Here is a 25,899-nt window from a genome sequence, read left to right as displayed (position 1 = left end):
TTTGCTTTTCGCACAGCAAACTGTTTGAGACAAAAGAGGCTGGCACACCTCCTCTGTTGCCAGGACATCTAAAGTGTTCCTCATTATCTTTTCAGCGGCCCATTTCAGAAAGGGACAGTTCACTTGGACTTATTTTCTAGTGAATATAAATACAGATCCCTGCCCTGAATAGTGCCAAAGTTCATGTGAGAATTCCTTATGCCCAAAGACCCTGTGAGTTGAGCGTCTGTAAAAGCGCAGATGGACTTGGGGAGGAAGCTTAGGAATGGGAGGGTCCAGTGATAAGTATTAGGCTGGTGCAAAAGTCATTGTGGCTTTTGCCATTACTTTTAAATGGCAAAACCTCAATAACTTTTGCATCAACCTAATAGTAACAGGAGTTGTTTGTAGAAGTGAGGGATTTTAGCAGGAAAAAGGAAAAGGAAAGCTAAGAAATGTGAAAGAAAGAAAAAAAGCAGACAACTTGCATGCCAAGTACTTATCTGGGTGAGAAGAGAAATAAATTCTGGAATCCGTCTATTAATAATTCTTCCTCACCCACATGATAAAAACAGTAGCTTCCAATCTGAGACACACTAATGCGACTTCCTTGGTGACAGAGTGCTCGGAACACGATGTGAATGGGACCACAGTGTTCTCAATATTGCACTTTCTATAGTAAATTTGGCTAAGAAACACTTCTGTTATTTTCCTGTAAGTCAAAAGAAAGTCCTTCTCCTAAAAGAACTAAAATCTAAAATTTGTCTGACTCTAGGAGATTTTTTTAATCCTGACAAATTCAAATTTAAATGATAAGCTCTCTTAAAGATCTCTCACCAATATCAGATAAAAACACATTGAATCCAAGCTATTTCGTTTGAATGGACAATACTCACTTGCACATACATACCATCAGCTGCAGGGGGAGCCAATGCCTTTTCCCTCAGGCCCTTCAGAAAAGGTTGTGTAGCTGCAATTTTAATTTCTTCTTGTGTCTGTTAAGTGTGATTATTGATGAAGTACTGAACTCATTCCAGTATCCAAGTTGAAGCTTCTAGAACATATATGAAATGCAACTGGGCTTTACAACAAAGGCAAATCTAGTTCCCATTTTTAAAATGGTCTCCTGGGGTCCCCGAAAAGTGGAGGATATGTTTTAAAAGAGAAGAATTGTGTTTTGTATCAAAACAGGTTTTTGAGTTATAACCAATAAGGACTCTACTCTGTGCAACTCCAAACACCTCTTCTCATAGAATATATTGACCAGAGGCCACATCAAGAAATGAGGAACTTAATATCTAGAGAATTTTTATGGTTAATAAATGCCACAGTCTCAGCCTCTTTTCTTCTGGATGTTAGAAGGAAAAGGATAATTAAATGAGAGTTTAGATCTCACATAAAAAGTTAATATTCAAGTTAAATAAAAATATAAGTGGCTTTATTTTATAGAAGTTTTCATAATGGGTCCCAAATACTTCATTAAGCATTTCTGGATAAAAATATGTATAGCTCTTTATAAGCTTTTGTTAATAAATTAAATACCATTTTTCTATAAATATACCTTGCATTAAGCTTTCGTGTTAGAGTTTTCAGGAAACATTTCAAATAAAGTGGCCAGGCATATCCCATTTGAGATGAATGAGATCATTAGGAAACACTTATATCTGAAATAAGCACTGAGATCATTCTGCACACAACCTAAGGGCCCTAATTTTTTAAATATTTCAAACAATGTGCCTCTTTCAAATCATTAGACATAGAGACATTTAAGGAACTGATTCAATTAGCCCAGAAGAGGGAAATGCTATAATGTGTGATTTATTTTTGAAGATAAATTAAAATGCAAGTGTATCAGTTAGGAAAGGTGGGCTGTCATCATGGTTAGTAATGGGAACAGGAAAGCCATTAAGCAGGACCACCTGAGGCTGAAATAGCCCCTAAACATAGAAGCTTGACGTTCAAGCAGGACATTCGGTTATTGTCAAAATCAAAAATGTATCTTCTTTGAGAGGGATCTTTGAGCTGCATTTCGTTTCCTTCATTGATTTCTAAAGCATGGTTCTCAACTTAACAAATACTTTCCTCCCCTTAACTGCAACTAACAAGAAGGCCAAATTGTTACAGCTTCATACCTTAAAACCAAACTTCACATAAAGCTGATGCCTTAAAATTACAACTTTGCATTCTATTATTTAGGTGAGGAAATATGAGGCAAGAATTTATTTTCCTCCTCTGCAACTCCAGGATATTGGCTCCGCCAGGCCTAATAAATTGTTTTCATAAGGAAATAAACAGAGCACGCTGCAGCTTAGGTTCCCTTATGCAAGGGGTTTCAAACAAGATATATCCTAAACAATAAATAATTACAGATGGGGGAGAGTGGAAGGAGAAACACTGTAAGGGTGGGAAAAATCAGTTTCTTAACCAAATTGGGAAAAAAGACTGAAATTCAAAGTGTCAGAAATCTAAAGGTAGTTGAATATCTTTTTATTTTTAGAGACCCATTCTCACTCTGTCACCCAGGCTGGAGTGCAGTGGTGTGATCACAGCTCACTATAACCTCAAACTCTTGCTTCAAGCTCTCCTTCTCCGTCAGCCTCCTGAGTTGCTAGGGCTATGGGAATGCACCACCATGCCTGGCTTTTTTTTTTTTTTTGTAGAGACAGGGTCTTGCTATGTTAGTCCAGACTGGTCTTGAAGTCTCAAGCAATCTTTACCCTCAAGCAATCTTCCCACCTTGGCCTGATTACAGGCGTAAGCCACCGCATCTGGACAAAGACTGTGTTCTTAACTGTTGTGAAATCTATGGAGGAAATGAGAAAATACTAAAACGAGATGACAAAAGAAAGAGAAGAGGAAATAATGTGAGAAGAGATCTTAAGGCAGCCTTGAAAGAAAGAAATACCCATGTAAATCTTACAAACTGAAACCAAGATGATGAACACTGAAGAAGCATTTATAAGTCATAGTTCGTTTCCGCTAAATCTTTTCCCACCTTGATTTAAAAAGCTTGAACTATGGCCGGGCATGGTGGCTCATGCCTGTAATCCCAGTACTTTGGGAGGCCGAGACGGGTGGATCACTTGAGGTCAGGAGTTGGAGACCAGCCTGGCCAACATGGTGAAACCCTGCCTCTACTAAAAATACAAAAATTAGTTGGGTGTGGTGGCAGGTGCCTGTAATCCCAGCTACTCAGGAGGCTGAAGGAGAATCGCTTGAACCTGGGAATCATGCCATTGCACTCCAGCCTGGGGAACAGAGTGAGACTCTGTCAAAAAAAAAAAAAAAAAAAAAAAAGCTTGAACAAAGTATGGCTGAGCTGAATATAGAGCAATTTTTTTTTTCCCAAGGATGATCTATATGAAGGAAAAAAAACCTTAGAAATCTAAAAACAGAAAAGTTCAGAGTAAAAGATGGGGAAAAGCGAAACAAAGCTTAAGATCAAGAAGAGAAAATGTTCCTTAATCACAGTGAAAGAAGTGAATTTCACTTATGGTAGAAGTTGTCAGAAGTGCTGTGTCTTTTGCTCAAATTAACCAACAAAAATTATTATTAAATAGTTATGTGTTCCACACTGTTTTAGGAACTGAGGAAGGCACAAGAGAAACAAGACAGTCCCTGTGCTGATCATTTGACCGGCTATTTGGAAAATAAGTATCACACAAAAGGAGCTATAAAGGGACAATTCAAACCAACCTGTCACCTGTTACTGCATTAGACTTTTTGGAGATGTTTACAAGAAGAAACAAAGACATACTCCCTTTCCTGCCTGAAGGAGATGAAAATCTATTTGCCCTACCTCACTGTGTAACAATGCTAGTAATTCTATCATTCTTGGATACTGACTCTTCCTTCCCCCGAGAGAGATTTCTGAGCCATGGTGATGGACCTGGAGTTAGCAAGCAAGAGGTGGGTCAAAGGTAAACAACCCCATCTTACCCTTTGAGAATATAAACCTATGGTTTCCAGTTTGTGATAGTCTTTCCTGACAATAGTCATTTATCTGGTCAATCTATGCAGGTTTCCTTTTTCTTTTCCTTGGAATCTTTTTATGGCTTCTCTGTATCTCAAGCATTAAGGTCCTTATGACCTGCACTTAAGTGCCTTGACAGCTGCTCCTCCAACCACATTTGATATCCCCAAAAGCATATTCTCACGTCTCTATACTTTTTCTTTTTTTGAGATGGAGTTTCACTTTTGTCACCCAGGCTGGAGTGCAATGGTGCAATCTCAGTTCACTGCAACCTCTGCCTCCAGGGTCCGAGCGATTCTCCTGCTTCAGCCTCCTGAGTAGCTGGGATTACAGGCACCCATCATCACACTCAACTAATTTTTGTATTTAGTAGAGATGGGGTTTCACCATGTTGGTTGAGCTGGTCTTGAACTCCTGACCTCAAGTGATCCACCCGCCCTGACCTCCCAAAGTGCTGAGATTATGGGAGTGAGGCACCATGCTCAGCCTCTATACCTTTGCTATAGTGTTCTTTTTGCTCTTGTTGAAGGCTCCTTTCTCCCTTAAGATTCAGCCAAAGGTCAGCTTTCCCAGGCAGTAGGCCTCCTCCTTGGTGGAGCACCCAGGTCATGTTGTTAAGGCTCTTTTTCATCTTTTCCCCACAGCCTCTCATAAGTAGTGACGCATTTTCCAGAGGTGTCATTGTTCCCCCTTGCTGGAACGTCCTCCTTCTCCCCAACGAACTTTAAGATTTTGCTTTTTTATTTCTCAATTGTATCTCTAACCTTCTAAGGCTTTGATAAAAGTATATCTTATGAGCATATACTGTGATTAAGTCATAATTTTTGGCCATAGAAATTCCATGTGAGTAGAGATCTCTCAACTCCCCAAACTAAGGTCTGTAGTTTCTCCATGAAAACAATTCACCTAGGTCACTTCGGGTTCTGAGAGGCTGGAGCTTATTTCTATAAACCTAATACTGAAATGAAATATTTTTGTCTGTTTCCACTATTGCTTAGCATCTGAGCGCTGAGCTAATTTAGACAGTTTTAGTTACTGAAAGTATCTAAGAAAAGATGTTTTCTGGCTGATGTTTAATGTTTTCTTAACACTCGAAGAAATGGGATTCAAGCGGCTCTGAAAACGGCATTTAAGATGACAATCAGGCGGGGCGCGGTGGCTCACGCCTATAATCCCAGCACTTTGGAAGGCTGAGGTGGTAGGATCACCTGAGCCCAGTAGTTCAAGATTACAGTGAGCTATGATGACGTCACTGCACGCTAGCCTGAGTGACGGAGTGAGACCCGGTCTCTTAAAACAAAAAAGGATGAGAATCAAAGTCTGTTAAAACAGAACACAACAACTAAAAAACGTGAATCAAAGTGTTGCTTGGTAGTGTAGCAAAAGCATTTCTCAATAGACCCCTATCAAGCTTACAGTTGGAACGAGGAGTAAGGAAGGGAAGGGACTTACACATACAGGCCTTTTCAATGCGGCCCTGATTAATCCACGGGGTCCAGAGCCCATGCTGAGGCGGGGTCTCTAGGTTATTGGTTTACACCTGCAGGCTGACCCACAGATTAGAGGGCAGCTTGTTGGACTTCGGAAACATTTAAATTAGGGGGCAGGGAGACGGAAGCTCAACCCCAAAGGGACAGTCAAGTGAGGAGGCTAAGGTCTGGCGGGACGATAGCTGTTAGTGTGTGATGAACAAGAGAAATACAAAATAGTGTTTCTCTGAGGGTGCTGAGGTGAGGAGGGGAAAGAGCCGGAAGCGGGGATCCGAGAAGGACGAAAGGAGCCCACGAAGCACGCAGCTCCTCGGAGGAGCCGGAACCAAGGCCCACATCCTGCCGCCACAGTCCCGGCCGGCAGAGGGCAGCAGCTGGGCAGGAGACGCCTGGCGAGGGCCGCCCCGCGCTGACCCGTTCGCGGGGATCCTCATTCTGCGCGCAGGGCGAGGGACTCGCACCCACCGCCGCTTCTCCTCTACTTTCTGGTCACCACGCACCTCTGCCCGGCTGAGGGCAGTCGGGGAGTCGGGGGAGACGGCGTCGCTGCCCCGAGGAGGAGAACGGAGGGCGCCCCACCCCGAGTCCCCAAAGAGAAGAGGAACGGGGTTCGGTGGGCCCGGGGGCGGGTATGGGAGGGGACGTGGGCGACCTGGGAGCCGTTCTCCGCAGCCTGGATTTTCCTGGCCGCTCCGGTCCCGCCAGCCCCTGCCAGCTCTGCTTCCGGGGGCCACGACCCCCGCCCGACTTCAGCCGCGGTGCGCCTCCCGCCGCCTCTGACTCGGGGACCAGGAGACTGGAGTCTGGTTGGCTGAGGCCCGCGTGCCGCGGCGCAAGTTCACGCTCCAGCCGTCGAGGACTGTGGAAGCGGCGTGGGCGTAGGCTGGTCCCCGCGGCTGGGGGGCGGGGACGCCGGGCGGACTTGACCGTGGGCGCTAAGCGTCCGGGCCGCGTGGCGCGGGCTTTATGTAAATGGGGGCTGCGCCGGGCGTCCTAGGTAGGATGGACCAGCCCCCCGCGCCTGGGCCCTCACGTCCAATAAGAAGAGCCCCAGCTTGACACCTGCCTATATACAGGCGAGCGCGCCCCCGGGCCGCGGACCGCGCGCACAGCCCGCACCGCCCCACGCCGCGGGCGAGCGACACCCGGCCGGCCACCATGACTTCCAGCAAGATAGAGATGCCCGGGGAGGTGAAGGCCGATCCCGCTGCTCTCATGGCGTCCCTGCATCTCCTGCCGTCGCCCACACCCAACCTCGAAATCAAGTACACTAAGGTAAGCGGCTGCCGAGCGCCCGTCGTCTACGGAGACTTTCTAGAACCTTCTATGCTCTTCCCTATCTCTTTAGCGAGTGCGGGTGGCGTGACGGGGCCGGGGTGTCGGGGTCGCCAGGGCCAGCTTGTCATCCTTGCACAGCAGAGGGACGCCCTGCCTGTTTTTTCGGACTGGGGCGTTTGAAGCCCCGCCGCAGTCTTGGGACGCCCTGGGGACTTGCCCTAACCTGAAGCGCAGCGCTGAGGGGCCGCCGTCAACGGCTCCTGCCTCGGACCCTATGTGAGGCTGGTTTCTGTGCGATTTCCCTGGTCCCAATTTCCGCGGGGAAGGCGTCGGAACCGCTTCGTGTTCTCAGACGGAGGCCGGGGTTCCCCGCCAGGTTGGCCACGCAGCCGGGCCGTCGCTGCTTCGTCCTCGGGCTTCGGGGCCGCTCGGCTGCTGGTCCCAGTCAGGTCCTCCGCAGCCTGGAGGGTGCCGAGGGGGCTTTCCCATAGGAAATTGTCAAGACATCAGCGCTCTGGCCGGTTTGACAAATTTCACGGAAACCTGACTGATAAGTACAGTAGATCCAACGTCAGCGTTTCATGTGAATCTTGTAGGCAATGGCAGTTTCCCTGGGAAACTTAAAAAGTTTTGAAATTTGTTAGCATGTTCGATTTTGAACCGAAGAACTTATTTTTTTATAACGAACTTTGACATTTTGGGTTTGCTAAGCAGGGTTTGTTGTTGTTGTTGCATCGCATAAAGGAAGAATATGCGTCTGCTGCCTAAAGATAAATTGAATTTACTTTCCACAAATTCAGCATGGAAAAAAATGATCGCTTACAAACACCGGGGAATTGTAATGTTATAACATTTTGAGGGAGGTGGGGAGAGAGATGGGATTCAAAACCACATTTCTTGGAGTTCATTTTGTAGTTGTCTGGGTTGATTTTCTGTTCCTTTCGGTACATTTCTACAACAGAGTTTTCTCAATAAACTCAAACATATAGGCGCACGCAAAATATGGTTAAAGGTTGACAAAGATATATCCCATCATGCTTTTTACAAGATAAATTTTGTGGAGAAGTAAATTGTTTACTTCTGGCTTAATGGTTGAAAGAGATATACAAGAAACAACATCAGAATATTGAGATTTTACTTACGTTGAGTTTTAGATTACAAATCAGGGCGATTTGTGTTTTGAATGTCGATTTAGATAGATTTAATGTACCTGCTAGCTTTTTTAGATGGTGTGACAAATTTTTCAAAGCCGTTTTAATGAGAGGTCGTTAATGGTTATAGCCTTTTAGGCATTGTTTGCATAACAATAGTGCCAATGTGTGGCACTTCTCTGGGATTAGGAACGAGCCGGGAAAGCATGCAGCTTAAAAGTTTTGTTTTATGAGGGTCTCTAACCTCTTCAGGCTCTTTTTAAAGGTCTTAAAATGGAAGGTCTACACATGAGAAAAGACCTAACCCTCATATTTGGGAAGGTTTGATGTTAGTCTTATTTTTGATGGGATTTATCTAACAACCTCTGAAAGAACTTTTAGGTATGCAAAAGGGTACGTTTTTCAGAATTTAATAATTTGGAAGCTTTTCCACTTCTCTTATTCCCTAAATACCCCCTTTCTCTTCTCTCTCTTGTTCTCCCTCAGTAGGAAAGACAACTGATTTATAGCTAATTGGAGCCTTTAATGTGGAGTCTTTTTAGCTCAGGGAAGACTTTTATCCAGTATCCACTTTCCCACTTAATACAAAGAAAAACAATCAGAAATGAAATAATGGATTGTAACTTGATTCTTTAATTTGTGGGGAGGAGGTACCTTATTTTTGTCTTGACAAACAACCCTCATAAACACTGAGTAACACTAATCTAAAGGCGAGCTCTTTCCACAAAAACTTGTAAAATCAGGTATCTGTGAACATTCCCAGCAGTTTTCCTCTTCAGCTCTTTAGTGAGACTTCTAAATTTTCTAAGACAAGCATGGTGGACAAGCAGTATTTTTTTTTTAACATGAAGAGCAGAAGCTGCTTTTTTGGTAGCCCAGGGTAGTGATTTTTACTTAAAGGAAAATAAGATTAATAGAGAGTTTTTAAAAAATTAACATGACCAGAAGCGAGGGAAATTATATTAGCAATTTCAAATAGAAGAATGAACAAGATAGAATGGACAGTTAGTCCTTTAGAATGTTGATACCATATTCATTAGGAAAGTTTAAAAGGGTAAGGGCTACAAGAGTGTTATTCTTTAGGTCTTGTTAAATATCACATTTGTAACCACAATATTTGCGTCAGAAAATGATACCAGAAGACAATAATATATTATTGTTATTCGTCTTGCTAAACATACATCTTTAGTGAAGGATACGACTTTTTGTAGATTTTTCAGTTATGTTGGGACCCACAAAAATCACTACTTACAAATAAATGACTAGACTATGAGAATTTCAAGTAATGTGCGCTTAGAGGACTTTGTACTTGTGATCTTGTATTTTTCTGTATTTTTGCTCCAACTTCCTCCTCCTTCTAAAAGTATTTTACATTTTTTAATAAAGGGAATTGTGGAGATGACTAGAATTAAAAGTTACTGGCTTTGCCTGCCAGAGGTCCAGTGGAAATGCTCCAGAATTAAAGTTCAGTCACTAAGGATGTTGAAAGGGCTAAACTCATGGTTTTGTATGGACTTTTAGGCAGTTACATTTAAAAAAGAAATAAGCCTACCACTTTGAAATTCCAGTATCCATAGTAGACCAGTGATCAGTGGCAATACCATTTTCGGAACGTGTCTATTTCTATTTCCCGAATATACCAAGCTGGACCCCAAGTTTAAAAGCGATCCCTTATTAGGGAATGTGCTTTTTAAAACAGTGTTAGTCAAGAAGGAGTGAAAACTGACATGAAGTATTGAGGAGACCAATTTGGAACCATGAGAATGTACTCTCCTTTGCTTGTTTGCTAAGAAGAGTGCATTCTGATTGCCTTGAGCAATGTGTTTATGAATTAAGAATTTTCTGAGTTACCTATTTATTAGTCTGGCTTTTATAATTTTGTATAGCTGGTATTATAGGAATACACACATTATAAAATCAAGGCTCAGCACTTTACTGACGGCCCCTTACTGCAGGGGCTATTTCTTAACAGATTCCCAGGTCTCTGGAAACTTGCCCTCTGTATTCTACTTCCACCTTCTTTATTGGCTCTGTCTTGTCTTCTGGCTCTACCAGTCTGTCCTTTCCTCCCTGCCCCCCGCCCCCCCAGATGTCTTTCTGTGTGTCATTTTTCAGTGAGAGTTTATGCCTGTAACTAACAGTAACACCAGAGTTTTTTTTCTGCATCTGATATTATGGGGAGATAAAACAGGGAAGAAGGGGATATTTATCAGATGCTGACCTGCTAAAATAGAAAAGGCAAAAAGGCAATCAACTTAAAACTCAGAGCTAATGTGCATTGTGAGTCTATTGTTCATCCTTTTATTTATTCATTTAAACTGCTGTTTTCTCGAGTCGATTTCGGTTCAATTCAAAAGGCACTTGAGTGGCCATGTTCCTAGTAAGGGTGCTTTTCACTGCGTTAGACTGGAAACATCTACCTTTTAGGAGATTAGGGTCTTATTAGAAAGATTGTGTGCCAAAAATTGGTTGTTAGTACAGCAGTAGTTCAGTGATCAGTGTAATAATAATGATGATAATAATACTTATAATGCCTCTTATATTTCTATAAGGCCTAATGGTTTGCCTATCACTTTCATATATGTCTTGTTTGATCCTTGCAAAACCTTCTGAAGGAGAGAGAGTAGAAAGAAATAGAAATAATTCATAAGGAGGACATTGGCCTTGACTTCTAAAAAGTTGGTAGTTTTCCTCACCATACGCTCTTCCTAATGGTCTGTGGCACATACTTTGTTTTTTGGTCGTGTGTGTGTGTGTGTGTGTGTGTTGCTTCTCTTGAAATTGGAGGTAATATGAAGTACTCTGCCCCTCTTAAGAAGGAGCTACTTTTTTGACTTTTGGTTCCAGTACTTTAAATGACTATTTTTGATTTTTCTGTGCGACTTTTTTTGATCTGGGCAAGATTCTTGCCTATGCCAGGAATAATTTCTTAAAAGATAGGTGTAGATCTAGATCCTTCCAAATCTTTACTCAAGATTGTCTGTTTGATCATAAATTGTCAAACTACATGTTAATAGAGGACTTCAGGTTTTTAGAAAATATTTTTTCATAACTATACAGCTTTTTATCATTTGTGTCATCTCCATTTAACACAGGAAAGCTGAACTTCATTGCAGGACTTGAATTAGATAATTCTCCTGAGGTCCTGCCCTGATTCCTTCCACGACATGGGCTTATATTACCATGTGGAATTATCATTTGCTGAGGCACTCCTCGTTCTTTATTTCTATAAAATGATGAATTATAGTTTTTCTATTTCAGAATAGTGGATTCTCTGAAGAGCCTGTTTTGTGAGGTCTTTCTCATAGCCAAGCTTAAGAAAGGGAAGTCATACATAGTTAGTTCTCTGTTGCATCAGTGAAGCAAGATGATCAAACCATGACCAAATCAGTAACTACCCCAAGTCCCAACACAGAGTTTTCAGTTCTGAGTCTTTCTTAATTGGATAATAAAATACAAATACTGATTGGTATTTTTGTCTTTTTAGTTATCTTAGTGACAGTTTCAAGGGTCAGCAAACTATGGACTGTCTGCCTGGTTTTATAAATAAAGTTTTATCATGACACAACTATCCTCATTCAGTTACATACTGTGTATGGCTGCTTTCTGACTATAAGGGCAGAGTAGAGCAATAGAGAACGTATAACCCATATTTTAGAAAAAAACTTGTATGCCCTTCCTTGATTTGGAAAAAGAGAAGACTCTGAGTTAAAATAGGCCTTTGATCAAATCCTGGTCAGAAAGGCACTCATTACCTATGTGAACAGTTAATATTTGTTTGACACATAGTGCCTCGTATGGTGCCAGGTCCTAGGGATGCAACAGTAAAAAAAAAAAAAAAAAAAAAAGTATGGCATCTTTTCTCAAGGAGTTTCTTCACTGAGTTTCAATTTCTACATCTGTCACCGTTGAGATAATAGTATCTACTTTATGGGGTTAAAAGGACTAAATGAAAAATGTGTTAAAGTAAATGGCATGTAATGACAGTTAACCAATAGTAATAGTAATTCTACTGTACTTTTGCAAAGTGATGAATACATATATTTAAAATACTTAGAGATCCAAATTAATGGAAGGCAATTTTAAGGAATATCAGAATTATATAAGCTGGCCAGGTGCAGTGGCTCACACCTGTAATCCTAGCACTTTGGGAGTCTGAGGTGGGTGGATCACCTGAGGTCAGGAGTTTGATACCAACCTGGCCAATCATGGTGAAACTCTGTCTCTACGAAAAATGTATGATTAGCAGGGTGTCATGGTGCACATGTGTAATCTCATTTACTTGGGAGGCTGAAGCAAAAGAATTATTTGAACCTGGGAGGAGAAGGTTGCAGTGAGCCCAGATAACACCATTGCAGTACAGCCTGGGCAACAATGAAACTCCATCTCAAAAAAATTATATTATCAACAAAGTTTTATTAGACAAGCCATGTGTTATTCTTTTAATTATTTTTATTACATTTGTTATTTTGATTACTGGTAAGAGTTTAATGTTCTAGGTAGCTACGGAATCCTCCTCATGCATTTATACTGCATTTTTACTGAATGGGATTCCTGGGAGGTTTTTTTCCACCAAGGTCTTGTCTTGTCTTTGCTAAAAAGTTACTAAAGCAAGATCTCAGACAGTATTTTAATGATAAAATTAGATATCTTAGAAAAAAATAGATACCTTGACATTGTGCCAAAACTTAGCATTAATATGCCTTAGTATATCTGATTAGCTGAGCCTAAACTCCAGGTTGCAAATAGACATTTCTGGTATTTTAAGTAGCTTGGATAAAGATACTGACAAGATATTGGTACATAAATGGGGGAAGTATGCAGCATACAAGGGCATTCTCAGAAGGTAGTGAGAACCTTTCGGCAGTGAGAATATATCTTGGTTTATGTGATTTAAAAGCGAAGAAGCTTCTACTAGTCCTGACTGTCCAAGATAACACATGGAATTTTGAGAGCATTTCCCAGGAGCAGCCACCTTCCAGAAAGTAAAAGCACCAGGCAGTGGCTATTTTGAAAGCCCTCCTAGCATTTCCTTAATTTCTTTATTGGCTGTAACAGGTTATTTCAGAGCCATTCATTTCCCCCCAAACACCAAATCTAATTCACATAGAGGTAATTGCTGTAATGTCACTGGGGTTAATTTTTAATTGCCTTTTCAGAGGTATCTTTGAGATCTATTTCGTTTAACCTTTTAAATATATGAGATTATCCACATTGGAAATTACTTATCTCAGGTATTTCTCTATTGTCTGCCTTTAAGATTGAGCTGTGTCTAAATTGTTCTCCTTCAGAATTTTAGAGCGTATTTACAGCAGGTTTATTTACAACAAGTCTCTGTTGGATCTCATGATTGAAAACACTTCCAGGCTTTGAAAATTCCAGTTGGAATAATAATTGGGTGATTTCACTACCTAGGCTTCTGCTGGATTCTCAACAACACTTCCCTGGGGCTAAACATGGGGATTAATTGACCTCCATAGAACGTGGTTAAAAATTAGTATATCTGTGTGTGAACATTCTAATTTTTCTTATAGAAGGAAGCCTTTCTTTTACTCCAGTTCAGCTCTGTTACCTCCAGAAGTAGTTATCTGCTCTATTTCCTTTCCTCATCACTATCTGACCTTTGGAGAGCCAAAGTCGTGTTTCTTTATCACTGCAGCTCTGGAAAGAGAAAAACTTTTGTTTAGGTGAAACTGGAAACACCTGTCTCTTATCTAGAAGAATGTAGGATATCATGAATCTGAAAACCTTTTCCAGTCTTGACTACAAAGATAGAAAAACATTTTCAAAAATAATTAAAAAGTTATATTTTAATATATTTTATCTTACATTATTTTCATCCATCTATTCATTGGACTTCCAATTTCAAGTCCAGTGACTCATAGGTTTTTTGGTGAACATCATTTCCAGGGATTTTTTAAAGATTAAACAATCAGAAAGTGGTATAGGTTATGTGACTCTTCCCACAAGAAGAATGGAATTACCTCCAAGTAAATGAACCTGGCAAAATATTGTGGGTTTAGGAAACCCACTAATTATTTAGCAACCCCACAAAATGTGCAAAAATAACCTATTTCCCCTTTCCCCCACCTCTCACTCCTAAGACTCATACACCAGCTCTCCAGGCTGAGATGTATGTGATAGTGGCACATTTTCACGTGGGAAGGAGGAGGGGAGGGCTTTGCCTGGGAAGATGAAATTATGAAACGCCTGTATGAATTTATGAAGAACAACTTAGTCTTATTTCCCTAGGTATGAAAATTGGACTTCTCACAGAATCCTTTTTGAGAGGAGATGAAAAATCAGTGTGAGACTATTTGGTTAAATTCCGCAACAAAACTGAAACTGGTGAATTCTGCCTCTTCTGTGTTTCAGTGTTTGATAATATGATTGTCTTACTTAATTTTATTATTAAAAATTTAATTTTTTATTATCTGAGGGTCATTTTTATTTTTGGGTATAGCCAGAGCTACTATTTTGCTTCCCTGAATTTGTTTGTTTATTTAACATTTATTAAGCCCATTTTTGTACAAAGCATAGTTACTGTCTGGCAGAGAAAGATATATAGGTGTGGTCCCTGCTCTGAAGAGGTGGTGGAGGTTCCCATTTGGGTGTGGAGTGGGGCCATGCACACAGTAACTATCATTCATGATAGAAGATGCTAAATGCTTGAGATGAATGAGGATTCAAAACATAAACAGATGCTTCCAGCTCAGCAGTGGAACATCACACTATTGTTATACATATTTGACAGAAAATGAATTGCTTTAATCATATAGAAAAGAAAAGCAGCAATATAACCAATGTGTGTACCTCTACCTAGATTTGTTAGTTCTTAATGTTTTGCAATATTTGTTTCTAATTTTTTAAATATCTGTGTACCATATATATATATATATATATATCCTTCTGCAATTTGCTTACCTTGACTTGCTGAGCATCATATTTTCAATATTTATCCATGCTGTTGGATATACTTGTAATTAATTTGTTGTAATTGTTGCAGAGTATTCCATTCTTTGAATATATCCTAATTTTTAATTCATTCTACTATTGACATTTAAGATAGGTTCAGCATTTTGTTATTGAAAAAATGCTGGATTGAACATTCCTGAACATGTCTCCTCATACACCTGGGTGAGAGATCACCTAGGATGTATACTTACAAGTGCTATTGCTGGCTCATGGAGTATATGTATCTACAGCTTAATTAGGGATTGCCAAATTTCTCTCCAACATCGTTATTCTAGTTTCCACCACCAGTATATTCCTGGTATGTACACCTCCATTATATTCCACCAGCAGTGTATCAGAGTTCACATTAGTCTATACTGTCACCTATACATGGGATTCTCATACTTACTAAGTTTTGCCAACCTGTTAAGTGTGAAATGGCATCTCATTGCTATTTTAATTTGCGTTTTCTTGATTTCTTGTGAGATTGAGCATTGTTTTATGTTGGCCATTTGGCTTTCCTCCTTTGGCTGATTTATCATTTGCTCATTTTTCTATGTTGTATACTTACTGATTTGTTACCAGTTTTTATAAATGTATTTGGGATTATAATTTTTGTCAGTTACTTACTATGCAAATATTTTCTTCCCTCTTGTAACTTTTTCTCCCTCTTGTTGGTTTCTGGAGTAATTGTCATACAGTTTTAAATGCAAATGAGGAAGGATTTTTCCTTTACAGTCTTGTTTCAGAAATCCATTGTTACTACAAATATTTCAGGTTATTTTTGTAGTCTTCTGAAAGTTTATTATTTTTGCTTCTTGCATTTCTGTCTTTACCTCCTAGAACTGGCAATGGCTTATGCATGGGGTTAATAATAAATATTAAAGACTAATGATGTAGAATTGGAAAGTGAAACAATATTGATGTTTAAGTAATTTTTAAAAATCGTATTCCCTGAATTTTTCTAATCAGATTAGGCAATCTAGAATGTGTGGTCTTCTCTATAATGGGAAAATATGAGAAACTGGTTCTATTTTGATGGATGGTTTTAATACATATTAGTTTCCCTAAACTGAGAACAGTAGTGTATTCCATAAACCTACCTCTAAGCGGCCATTGTATAAAACTTTGGGATAACATGATTATTATAACTTATTCATGTAGGATTTAATTTCTCTTTCTTATGTTATCTAAAGCAGAGTATGTGCTTAAATGTTAGCTGTGGTTGTCCTTTTGCTAATATGCATGCACGCTCTCTCTCTCTCTCTCTCTCTTTCTCTCTTTCACATACACACACACACACCCCCCACTCATTTTTGAAATGTCAAGATAAATTGATGAATTCTTTGTGCTGCTTATAGATTTGTAGAACACATGGATAGGTGGCAAATAATTTGAAGAAGAATTTCTAAAAGAAAGACCTTTTTCTTGAATAACTCTGCATTATTCAAGAATACTATACTTCATCCTCTTAGTGAAGAGAATTTAAGTTATTCCTTAGCACCAGGTGTGAAATTAACATATTAAAGTTAGTTTTTTCAGGCTCAATAGCAGTAGTAGGTGGCAATTCCAGGACTCAGTGTTCTTCCTTCCCTACCTGTAATAATAATGACAAGCATAAGAACCACTACAAAGACAATACAATTTGGACTGTTAACCTAAAGCCTTGCTGAGTGTTTTACAGGAAACCCCAAGCCTAATTCTTCAACTACAAATTCCATTATTTCATTCAGATCCCAAATCTAACTCCACTTAATATTTTCTGTAGGTGTCATAAGCAACAATTTAAACTAGCCAAAAATAGGAGGTATGCATTCAAAGAAAAAAAAAAAAGGAGGAGAGGATTGATAGAATTTGACACCGTGGGTATAGGTCCCCTGGGAACGTGTGATTATTTAGGCTGTGATAAAAAAAAAAATGTGTTTTTTGATTCTCACTGGTTGGGCAGTCACTCTGCCCTTAATAACACCTGTTTATTCTGTTTTGTTTTCATTCAAAAAGTGTTTTCCTTTTTTATGACTGTTAAGATTCACTTGAGAGTGAGGATATGTGAGGCTATTGAGGATAATATATCTTACATTCTTTCTAATGGTTTCTGTGCCCCAGTAGACCATCATTTTGTGTAACTGGGCTATGATTTCTGTGAGAGAGATGTTTGCCAGAAGGAGTTGGATGGATATGTTCCATCTTGTCTGTTATGAGCAATCATCTTACTAAGGCTTAATTACTATCAGATTTCTCTGTTACCTGTAATTTCATTGGAGGGGGGCAGAATAGAGGAATTCATGCAGTACTCAAACTTTGAGTTTCAGCAACAGAAAGAGGTGGTGTTTGGGGTGCACAATTAGTGTTTCACTGGAAATGATTCAAAAATCCTATGTAAAGAAACTGCTGAAAGGCTGTCTCCTTTAAGCCATATCTTGCAGTCTCCAGATTTATTTGACTTCACTTTTAGAGAGAACAGATCTCTTTTTACTTCCCAAACTTAAGCCTTTTCTCTCCTTTTTTATTCCTCCCCTTTTGTGCTTCTCTTCTGCTTCCCTAGATGTTTCTTTCAGGACAGCCTCTTGATGACTCTTATTTCTCTGTTAGACTCATTTACCTGTTTTCATAATAATGGTTAGTTATGCCTGGCAATCTTTGTAGTTGGCTCTCCTAGCTGTTGGCCTAAATGGTCCGCTGGGAGACCAGAAGCAATGAACCTGGAATAACCACATTTGACTTCTGTGAGCCCTCTTGAGAATTCAGTAATTACTTAATGGATTGAATTGGCGACATAATACTATTCCAGATAACAGCCTGGGTTGCATTAAATTAACCTTCACAAATGGGTATTTATTGGTGTACTCTTAAAAGACTACACGTGTTGGCTGTAATTGCTCTTCCATGTTTCTCCACGCTGATAGGTATTTGTACTGAGTGAAAAATTTCTGAGATTAAAGCCCGGGTGGTAGTTGTATCCATTTAGTGATGTGTGTTATTGTGTTCGGCACATTGAGCATAAATCCTGTCTTGTAAACAGCAGGGAGACTAATGAGGTTTGCCCACATTCTGGTATCATTACCAGGAATTCCAACAGAGAAAAACAGAAGGCTTAGAAAAGAAGTACACAAAACAGTGATTTTTGGAACTCTAGATGATCTGAATTAAGAGGAAAGATAATTGCTCAACATTTAGTATAGGCATGTATGCACAAATAGAAGTACATGAAGTACACTTAGACAAAAAACAAACCAAACCTTCTGCTTTTATGAACACTTGCAAAGTCACTAACTTATTTCTACAGAGGTGAGTGTCTGTAATTCTGAGTGCTGTAAAGGGGACAACTATTGAAATAGTGCAGCTGTTAAAATGATAGCATGCCTTTTGCTTACTTGGAACACCTCATAATTTCAGTAAACTAAAATTCTGTACCAATTTTAGTTTTACAGTTTTCGGAGTATTTCTGTTGTCATTTTCAGTGACAGGCACAGATGACTTTAGAACACAAAAAATGTCTTACAAGAAGCATTTTAAATGTGGTATTTAAGTTTATTTCAAACTTTATTTTTATCATTACTGTTAAGTAATGTGTGTTTTATAATGTCATGCCAACGGATCCAATTATTGTTTAATGCCTTAGACTATTTTTTTTCTTGGACTTAAATTTTTATGATAGCTGATATCGTGGCTGACTTGACATAGAGTGTGGTCCATACATCGTTGTGTTTCTATGAATGGGTAAATAAATACATACTAGACAATAAATTGATTTCATTTGCAGAGTTATTAATAGTTTAAATACCAGGACTAGAAAGTGAATTCCAAGGTAAAGTGTTTTGAAGCAACTTTATTTCTTTTATATACTTCCTTTACAGACAGTATACACACACACAATTTAGAATGAAAAACTCTTCTGCGTCATTCCCATGCTTTTAACCCTTCCTTTGAAATAGAAACTGTTCAGAGTACCTTGCAGAGCAGTGTACAAGGCAGTGGACAGGGCATTAGAAGACCCGTGTTCTGGCCTCAGCTATGCCGCTTATGTGTGTTCATTTAACAGTTTCTTGTATATGTTGGCATTGAATAATTATTTATTGAATTAGTGAATGAGCCAAATTACTTGATTATATATTATCTATTCTATAATGGGACCTGGAGATATGAAAATGCTTTGTGATACTGGGTGCGCCACTTAAATTTCCTGGTAACAGGAGGCGGAGGTTGCAATGGACTAAGATCGCACCACCGCGCTCCAGCCTGGGTAACAGAGCGAGCCTCCCTGTCAAAAAAGGCAAATTTCCTGGTAACAGTTTTATTACTTATAAAATGAGAAGCCAGAATGGGATGCTTATTAATTAATCCATTTACTTTTTGAAAGTGTTGGATTACAAGAGTTATGAGATTCCTTTACCTCACCCTGACTAATTAGAACTCTTTACTTTCCTGGGCCCAGACCCTGGGATTACAAGCATCCTGAACTGCCTGCATATTTAGTTGTAGTCGTTTTAGGGCCTCAGATTTGTACCCAAAACAATTTTGTTGAAAATATTATCTCAACAGTGTACTCATAGTTCCCAAAGAGTGGTCCACAGAAATCCCTGTTAATGATTCTCATTATATAAATGAATGATTAGCAGTGTCATAAAGATCCAGCAGAAATCAAAGTGTTTCATGTTTGCTAAAGACTTAACCATACTAGAAATTAGAGCAGTGACTCCCAAGAGACTTCCTTGAGTCTTGGTGAAAATTGATTTTAATACTTTGTAATACTAGTAGGCAGAAAAGATTTGTGGTCATTTCTCCTCCAGACCATTTCAGCAGCTTTTCTGCCAAGCTAAGCTCGTGAAAACCATGGAGGGTGAGGAAGCATGGTGGCAAGGGAACTAACTTGTCAGAGCTTACGGCTTTTCACTTGAGTCTAATAGAGACTTAGCACTTTGCAGGTCAGTGCCACTGCTATTTGTCTCTGACCTAAGAGATCTGGAGTTCTTCACATCAAAACCACATCTTGCTGAGCAGAGATCAAACGTAGGAAGGTAAGGATTCTGCCAGTGATTTATCATGCCAGGGAGAGTGATCAGACCATATGGGGCCACTACAAATGAAGTTGACATTCCGGCAGTTTCTCATATAGGCCTCTCATGTAGTTATGCCTAGTTTTTGTTGTAGAGGAATTCCGGGTCAAGTGGCAGCTTTCAGTGGTATTTCTTAGCAGGACTGACCTCCAACATGAGGTTTATTTCAAACTGAAGTCATAGCAAGAGTTTTCTAATATTATATTTAAATGGCAAATAGGGATTCCTTGACCAAGTATTTAATGGCAAATTTGAGCTTTTCATTTGTCTCCTTTCCTTCTTTTTTCTTTTCTGGGAAGTTGCCTATCTAAAAAAATAAATAAAAAGAGAAAATTAAGTTTATTTAAGATCTACAAAAATTTCTCAAAATATTAGATGTCACTTTAAAATGAACTCTATAAATTATGCACAATTAGCTTATTAGACTATCATAGTTTATTAAGTCAGGGGCCTTTAGGAGTGAATTACTGCAAATAATACTATAATCCAATTCCTGGGGTAAGAGGAAGCATTACATTTCAGGAATAATTTAATCCTTTAAATACAAAATAGGTATAATTATGTTGACATTATTTACTGAGATCTGAGCCAAGTGCAAACCTTTTTATTTGATAGAAAGAAAAAATTTCAGTAATCTTTAACTATTTATCTCAACAGATATGTAAAAATGATTGTGCTGCATAAAATTCAGCGTACTTTTTGTTTACTGTCACAAGCAAATGTTTTGTCTCCTGTGGAGAAATCACTCATTTATTAGTTCAAAGGCCTCTTCAACCTTAGGATACTCACTGGGGTGTTTGAGCCCCTCCTTGCACAGATGTTTGCTTTGCAGCATAATTGAAAGATGATAGTCACGTTTAAACATAGTGGTTCAAGACATTAACTTCCAATTCAACTGAAGATGCTAGTTGCTTCTTTTGGTTTTACTTTTTTTGTGATGAGAAAAATACCCATAATTGAAATTGGCTTTAGTGACTAGAATAGGTCTTAATCTATGGTAATCAAAATTTTGATTTGTTGAATTATCACTTTATCTGTTTATAAACTGAAAATTAATATTCTGGCTGATGAAGTACTTCAGCTCTGCAGGGAGCAAGTTTAAGTGCAATAATGAAATGGAATTTGTCGTAGTTTTCACTTGTCATTCTTGGAACATGTGTAACATCCATGAAAACGTGGTAGGAGTATCAGATAAAATATACCCTATGATTTCCCAGCGATTTGGGTCATAGTTAGACTGAAATTTTTTGACTGTTTTTCTGCAATTCGTATTTAATTGTATTGTTATTTGCTAAAACTGGCAGCTCTAAACTATTAGAGAAAGAGTTTGTGATTTTTATCTGTGATCAGTTAATAAACATCATTTTAATGTAAAATTAATTACCATTAAAAGTGAAAAACAAGGAATTCTTTAAAATTGTTGCACAGGAATAATGAAGAGTGCAGTAGAAAGACTTTTTTTTTTTTTTTAACCCTAGCAATACTATTGAATAAATAGGGCCACTAGGCCCATTGTAAAAACACCTTAATCTCCTAAATGAATTGCTCCGACCTTCTAATTCAAAATCATACAAACAAAAACACTGAGATAAGCTGGGTGCTTTTTCAAACGGGGACCCCCATGGCTTTGAAAATAAACACTTCAGCCCCCTTCCCCCTCAGGACCCATACTCACACCCACTAGCCTTTCTGATGTCTTCTATTTGCAAATGAACGGGCTGAATTCTGAGAAAGACAAAAGACTAATTAAACCTAGGGAAGATAGGCAGAGGAACATTTGTTTCCAAGCAGAAGACAAAAAGAAATCATGTTACAGTCTCAGTTTTCAAGAATGACAGGAGGGCATAAAAGCCGTTTTTCTGACTTTTCTTCTCTCAAAGTACATACCACTGATCAGACCCTCTCATGACCAGGCAGCCTTAGCATGTTTGAACCAACCTGCATTAGCCTGTCTCTATGGCATTGTCAGAAGGGTGTAGGGATCACACATTTGGGAGACCAGTTAATGTGTTGGATGGCCTTCACTCTTTACCTTTATCCCCACCCTGTGTGTCTCTGCTGGTTTGGCAAAGGGGTCTTAGGAGCAACAGAGAATAAGTAAATGAATACTCAAACAAAAGGAACAAGGAGTGCCTAGCTTTTTAAGAGTACTAATAAATTGCCTTGAATTCATTGCTTGTATTCAGAATCAGAATCAATAAAAAGTCTGAGTGCACAGTATGATAGGCTTTTCAGTAATCCTATCCCTTATTTAATCCTTAAAACCACTCAGTAAGGTGGTTTTTATTATCTTGTTGTACAGATCAGAAAATTAAGCCACAGAAAGTTTAAATGACACATTTAAGTCACACCATCTAGCAATCTTTGTACCCGTAGGAATTTGACCCATTAAGAAGTTGTGTGAGAGGAATAGAGGCAGAACTGGATCTTAGGACAGCTTCATCAGTTTTTGTGGTTAAAGAAGATCTGGTATATTCCTAATGTGGAATACTCTTCAGCAACAAAAAGGAATAAACCACGGATACATTCAACAACATGGATAAATTGTAAAATATGCTGAGTGACAGAAGCCAGACAGAAAAGGGTACATACTATGTGATTCCATTCATATGAAATTCTAGAAAAAGCAAAATAATCTATAGTGACAGAAAGCAGAACCGTGGTTGTTTGGAATGTGAGGGTCAGGGTGGGTGAGAGGGAAGGATTACAAAGGAAAACAAGGAAATTTGTGGCGTGGGGAATGGATATATTCATTATCTTGATTGTGGTGATGGGTGTACATATACTAAAACTCATCAGATACATACATACATCTTATTGTTTATTATACCTTAACAAAGTATTAAGATTGTAAACATTTAAAAAATAAAGTGAGACCAAGAAGACCTCCATGAGACCCAGCTCAGGTGTTAGTCACACCTGTCATTTGGTTAAGGGAGACTGGGAAAATTGGACATTTTAGATCTGTTGTGAGGATATCCTGCTGTAACCCATGGAATCTTGAGTCTATGTCTGGATGATAGGTCCTTGTAATTCCCCCAGGAAGCTTTAATTTGAATGGTCCAAAATAGTACTATCTCAAGCAGCATCATTATGGGAAAGGGGCCAGATCCCCCCTTTATACGTCCCTTCTCAGTTCATTTGGATCCAGCCTTGTCCATCAAAGGCTGACTAAACTGACTGTCCTCTGGGAAACAGACCTTTTGTTTCTGTGCTCTTAGCAGTGTCCTTTCACTTTCAGAAACAGACCCTGAGGTTAGATGGGTATGTGAGAAGCTAGGTGGATCTTTGCTACCTCTTCAAGTCCTAAGTTATTTCCATTTACAACATTAACACAGTTTGTTTAATAATTGCACATTAGTGTAATGTGTTGGGCGTACAACACTGACTTTAAAATACCCAGCCCTTTACTCTGGCACAGTCACTTTATATTAGTATTTTAAAGCTGTTTTAAAATGTTACCTCTAGTTTACATTTCTTTTGACCTTGTACTGTCTGAAAACTTAGGCAGTCTAGTTAGCAGCCTTTTCTAGTGAGGACTTTTTCTTTTTCCTGACTTTCAACTTAGGACTCAGCATATGGGGGCTTCAGGGCCTACAATATTGGGTCCATTATTTAAAACTGTTCATTGATTTAAAATTATAATTGATAAATTAGTCCTTGTCAAAGCAAGCTTTCTAAAACCATGCTTTTTGCCAGTAAAAGATTACACTTACTGAACAAAGCCCATGTCTCTATAATATCAAAACATTGACTTTAAAGTGAAAAATGCAATCAATCATCTAGGTGTTTTTTCTATACAATGCCATTTGGGTGTTTTTTCACTTTTTAGCCAGATGTTTTGGCGTGAAGCAAAGCGAATGAATAATGGAAGTCAACAGAACCACTCTTGCTCTAACTATGTAACCATTTCAGGAATAAGTTTTTTTCCCCCTGTCTTTGTAAATGAGTAAATGATCTGAGCACTTGCCTTATCGTTTTACTGTAGTTAGGTAGACTCTTAATTAGAAGTAAAATAAGATGGGGCTTTTTTCCCTCAAAGTAAAAAATACCTTTATTACTTTTGATTATAATGTTCAAAGGCCACTAGCCTTACAGAGTACCATACTGAGATGATCATCAGTACAGTTTTTTAAATGTTCTATAGGTAAATGATAGTGCTGACTTTTCTTGGTTGTTCATAAATCTCTTTAAAGTAGAAATAGTGGGACAATCACGTAAAAGGAGATAACTACCATAAGTCTTCAGACCACTTCTTTATATTGTTTAACTAAAACTAATTGAACTTCTTAATATAAATAGATCAATTTGGGTACTGATTTGCTATCTGGTACTCTCTTACGATGAATGAAAAGCAGTTTAATGGCAAGTTGAGTAAAATTTAACTCTCCAAGGCACAGTCTACTGCAGAGTTTAATACAAATCATTTGAAGCATTTACTATTAAAAAAAGCAAAACATTTTGTTACTGAAATAAAACATGGCAGCTGTATGTCAAAGATTCATTGAGGATAGGAAATTATTTACACCTAACTCCTATTAATACGCACTGCTTTGAGAATTCCTTAGACTTTAGATTCCCCAATTAGAAAATCCATGGCAGCCTGTCTATGTAGTTATGGCCATTTTGCTGTGGGCTCACAAGTGTGAGAAGTCTAGTTTGTCCTCTGTTATGTTCCTGTTATAAAAGTGGCCAGGCAATGCAGCCTGCATGGCTAGTAAGCTTCACTGTTTCGAATCTTTATCCAAGTAACTGCTGAGATTTATACAGCAACGTAATGCAACTTTTAGGAGAATCGGATCCTGTTGACAGCCAATCTTAATTCCTGATTCCATCCCTACTTCTTTTTCTAGAAACATGGTTTATGATATCCTTGGAGCACCTATTGCATGTTAAGTGCTATGGGGAAAACCAGATGAATCCAGGAGACCTTTCAAGAAACTTATGGAAGAGGGAAGCTCCCATTTTAACCAGCTTAGGCACATTTCATATTTACTAATTGTGCAATAGCCCTGTAAGGTAAACAGGTCTTATTTCTGTTTTTACAGAGGAAGAAACAAAGCTCAGAGAGTTTAATAGCTTGCTCTGGATTTACACAAGTGGCAAAAGGCAGGCTGGCATTAAAACAGAGATCTTTCAACTCTACTACCCCCATTCTAGGTTGTTCTACGAGGAAGATGAATATATACAAGATTATTCACTTGAACCTTTAATTTCATAATTTTTAAACTTTGTTTTACATACATGGACACAACCCTTGTAACATTTAACCATCAAGCTTGAATAAATTAAACAACTCTACACCTGTCTTGGGGGAACAGACTTGCTTGTTACATGGCTATCCTGATGCTCTCTTTTGAAAAGTGACATTGTATAAACCAGCGTAGTCACTTTTTAATTGGCTTTGAAAAAGCCCAACTTTATTATCTTTACTGTTTTAACACAATACAACCATCTCATCTGCACCATTCACATGTCAGACTGCCTTCCTTGGAGACCGTGAGATATCTATTCCTTTGTGGTTTGGGAAGGCACATTTCTGATTGGCAGAAAGCCTTTGTTTCAGGGAGTATTGTCTTTATTAGAGTTCTTAAAGGCATTCTATTGGGAAGGAGAAATTTCTGAGATAAGAATATTTATAAATAAGTAAATAAAAATTTAAAAATATATATATATATATGACATGTCCTGCCCAGGTGCCTAGAATCTAAGACACTGTGAAATATTGACAAAAGGAAATTGTACTTACAGATTTTTTTTTTCAAATGCATGTGTAGAGTGTCTGTAATAAAGTACCATTATGAATTTTTATTTTAATTCCCTTAGCTGGAAGAAGAAACTTGGCCACACGGTAACCATTTTATAAAGACTTTGGCATTTGATGTGCTTTTCTTTTTCAGTCTGGGATACCCAGATTCTACAGAAAGGGAATATATGAAAAAGGACTCACTTTGTTGCCATGAAACTGTAACCAGCTCCTAAATCAGTTAGCTTGGCCATTCCCTTTTCCCTCTGCT

The 25,899-nt window shown here is 38.8% G+C and overlaps 1 protein-coding gene across 3 annotated transcripts in view; it reads left to right on the top strand.

The window, feature by feature from the left end:
* The window catches only part of ALDH1A2 (aldehyde dehydrogenase 1 family member A2), a 160,060-nt gene that overhangs the window by 41,945 nt on the left and 92,216 nt on the right, over positions 1-25,899 (top strand). For 2 of the 3 annotated variants that reach the window (XM_021666206.2, XM_064361343.1), the window contains exon 2: positions 3,563-3,888. In XM_021666206.2, coding sequence (XP_021521881.1) covers positions 3,709-3,888 — 180 coding nt within the window. In that variant the 5' untranslated portion in view covers positions 3,563-3,708. Of the gene's footprint in view, positions 1-3,562; positions 3,889-6,539; positions 6,718-25,899 lie in introns of those variants that run through there. The other variant, XM_012443025.3, reaches the window with a different exon arrangement.

The sequence above is a fragment of the Aotus nancymaae genome, unplaced genomic scaffold (genome assembly GCF_030222135.1).
Source record: "Aotus nancymaae isolate 86718 unplaced genomic scaffold, 86718_ANA_hifiasm-v0.15.2.pri h1tg000041l, whole genome shotgun sequence".
Lineage (NCBI taxonomy): Eukaryota > Metazoa > Chordata > Mammalia > Primates > Aotidae > Aotus > Aotus nancymaae.
The sequence above is the reverse complement of the archived record's forward strand: the minus strand, read 5'-3'. Positions and strand labels throughout refer to the sequence as shown.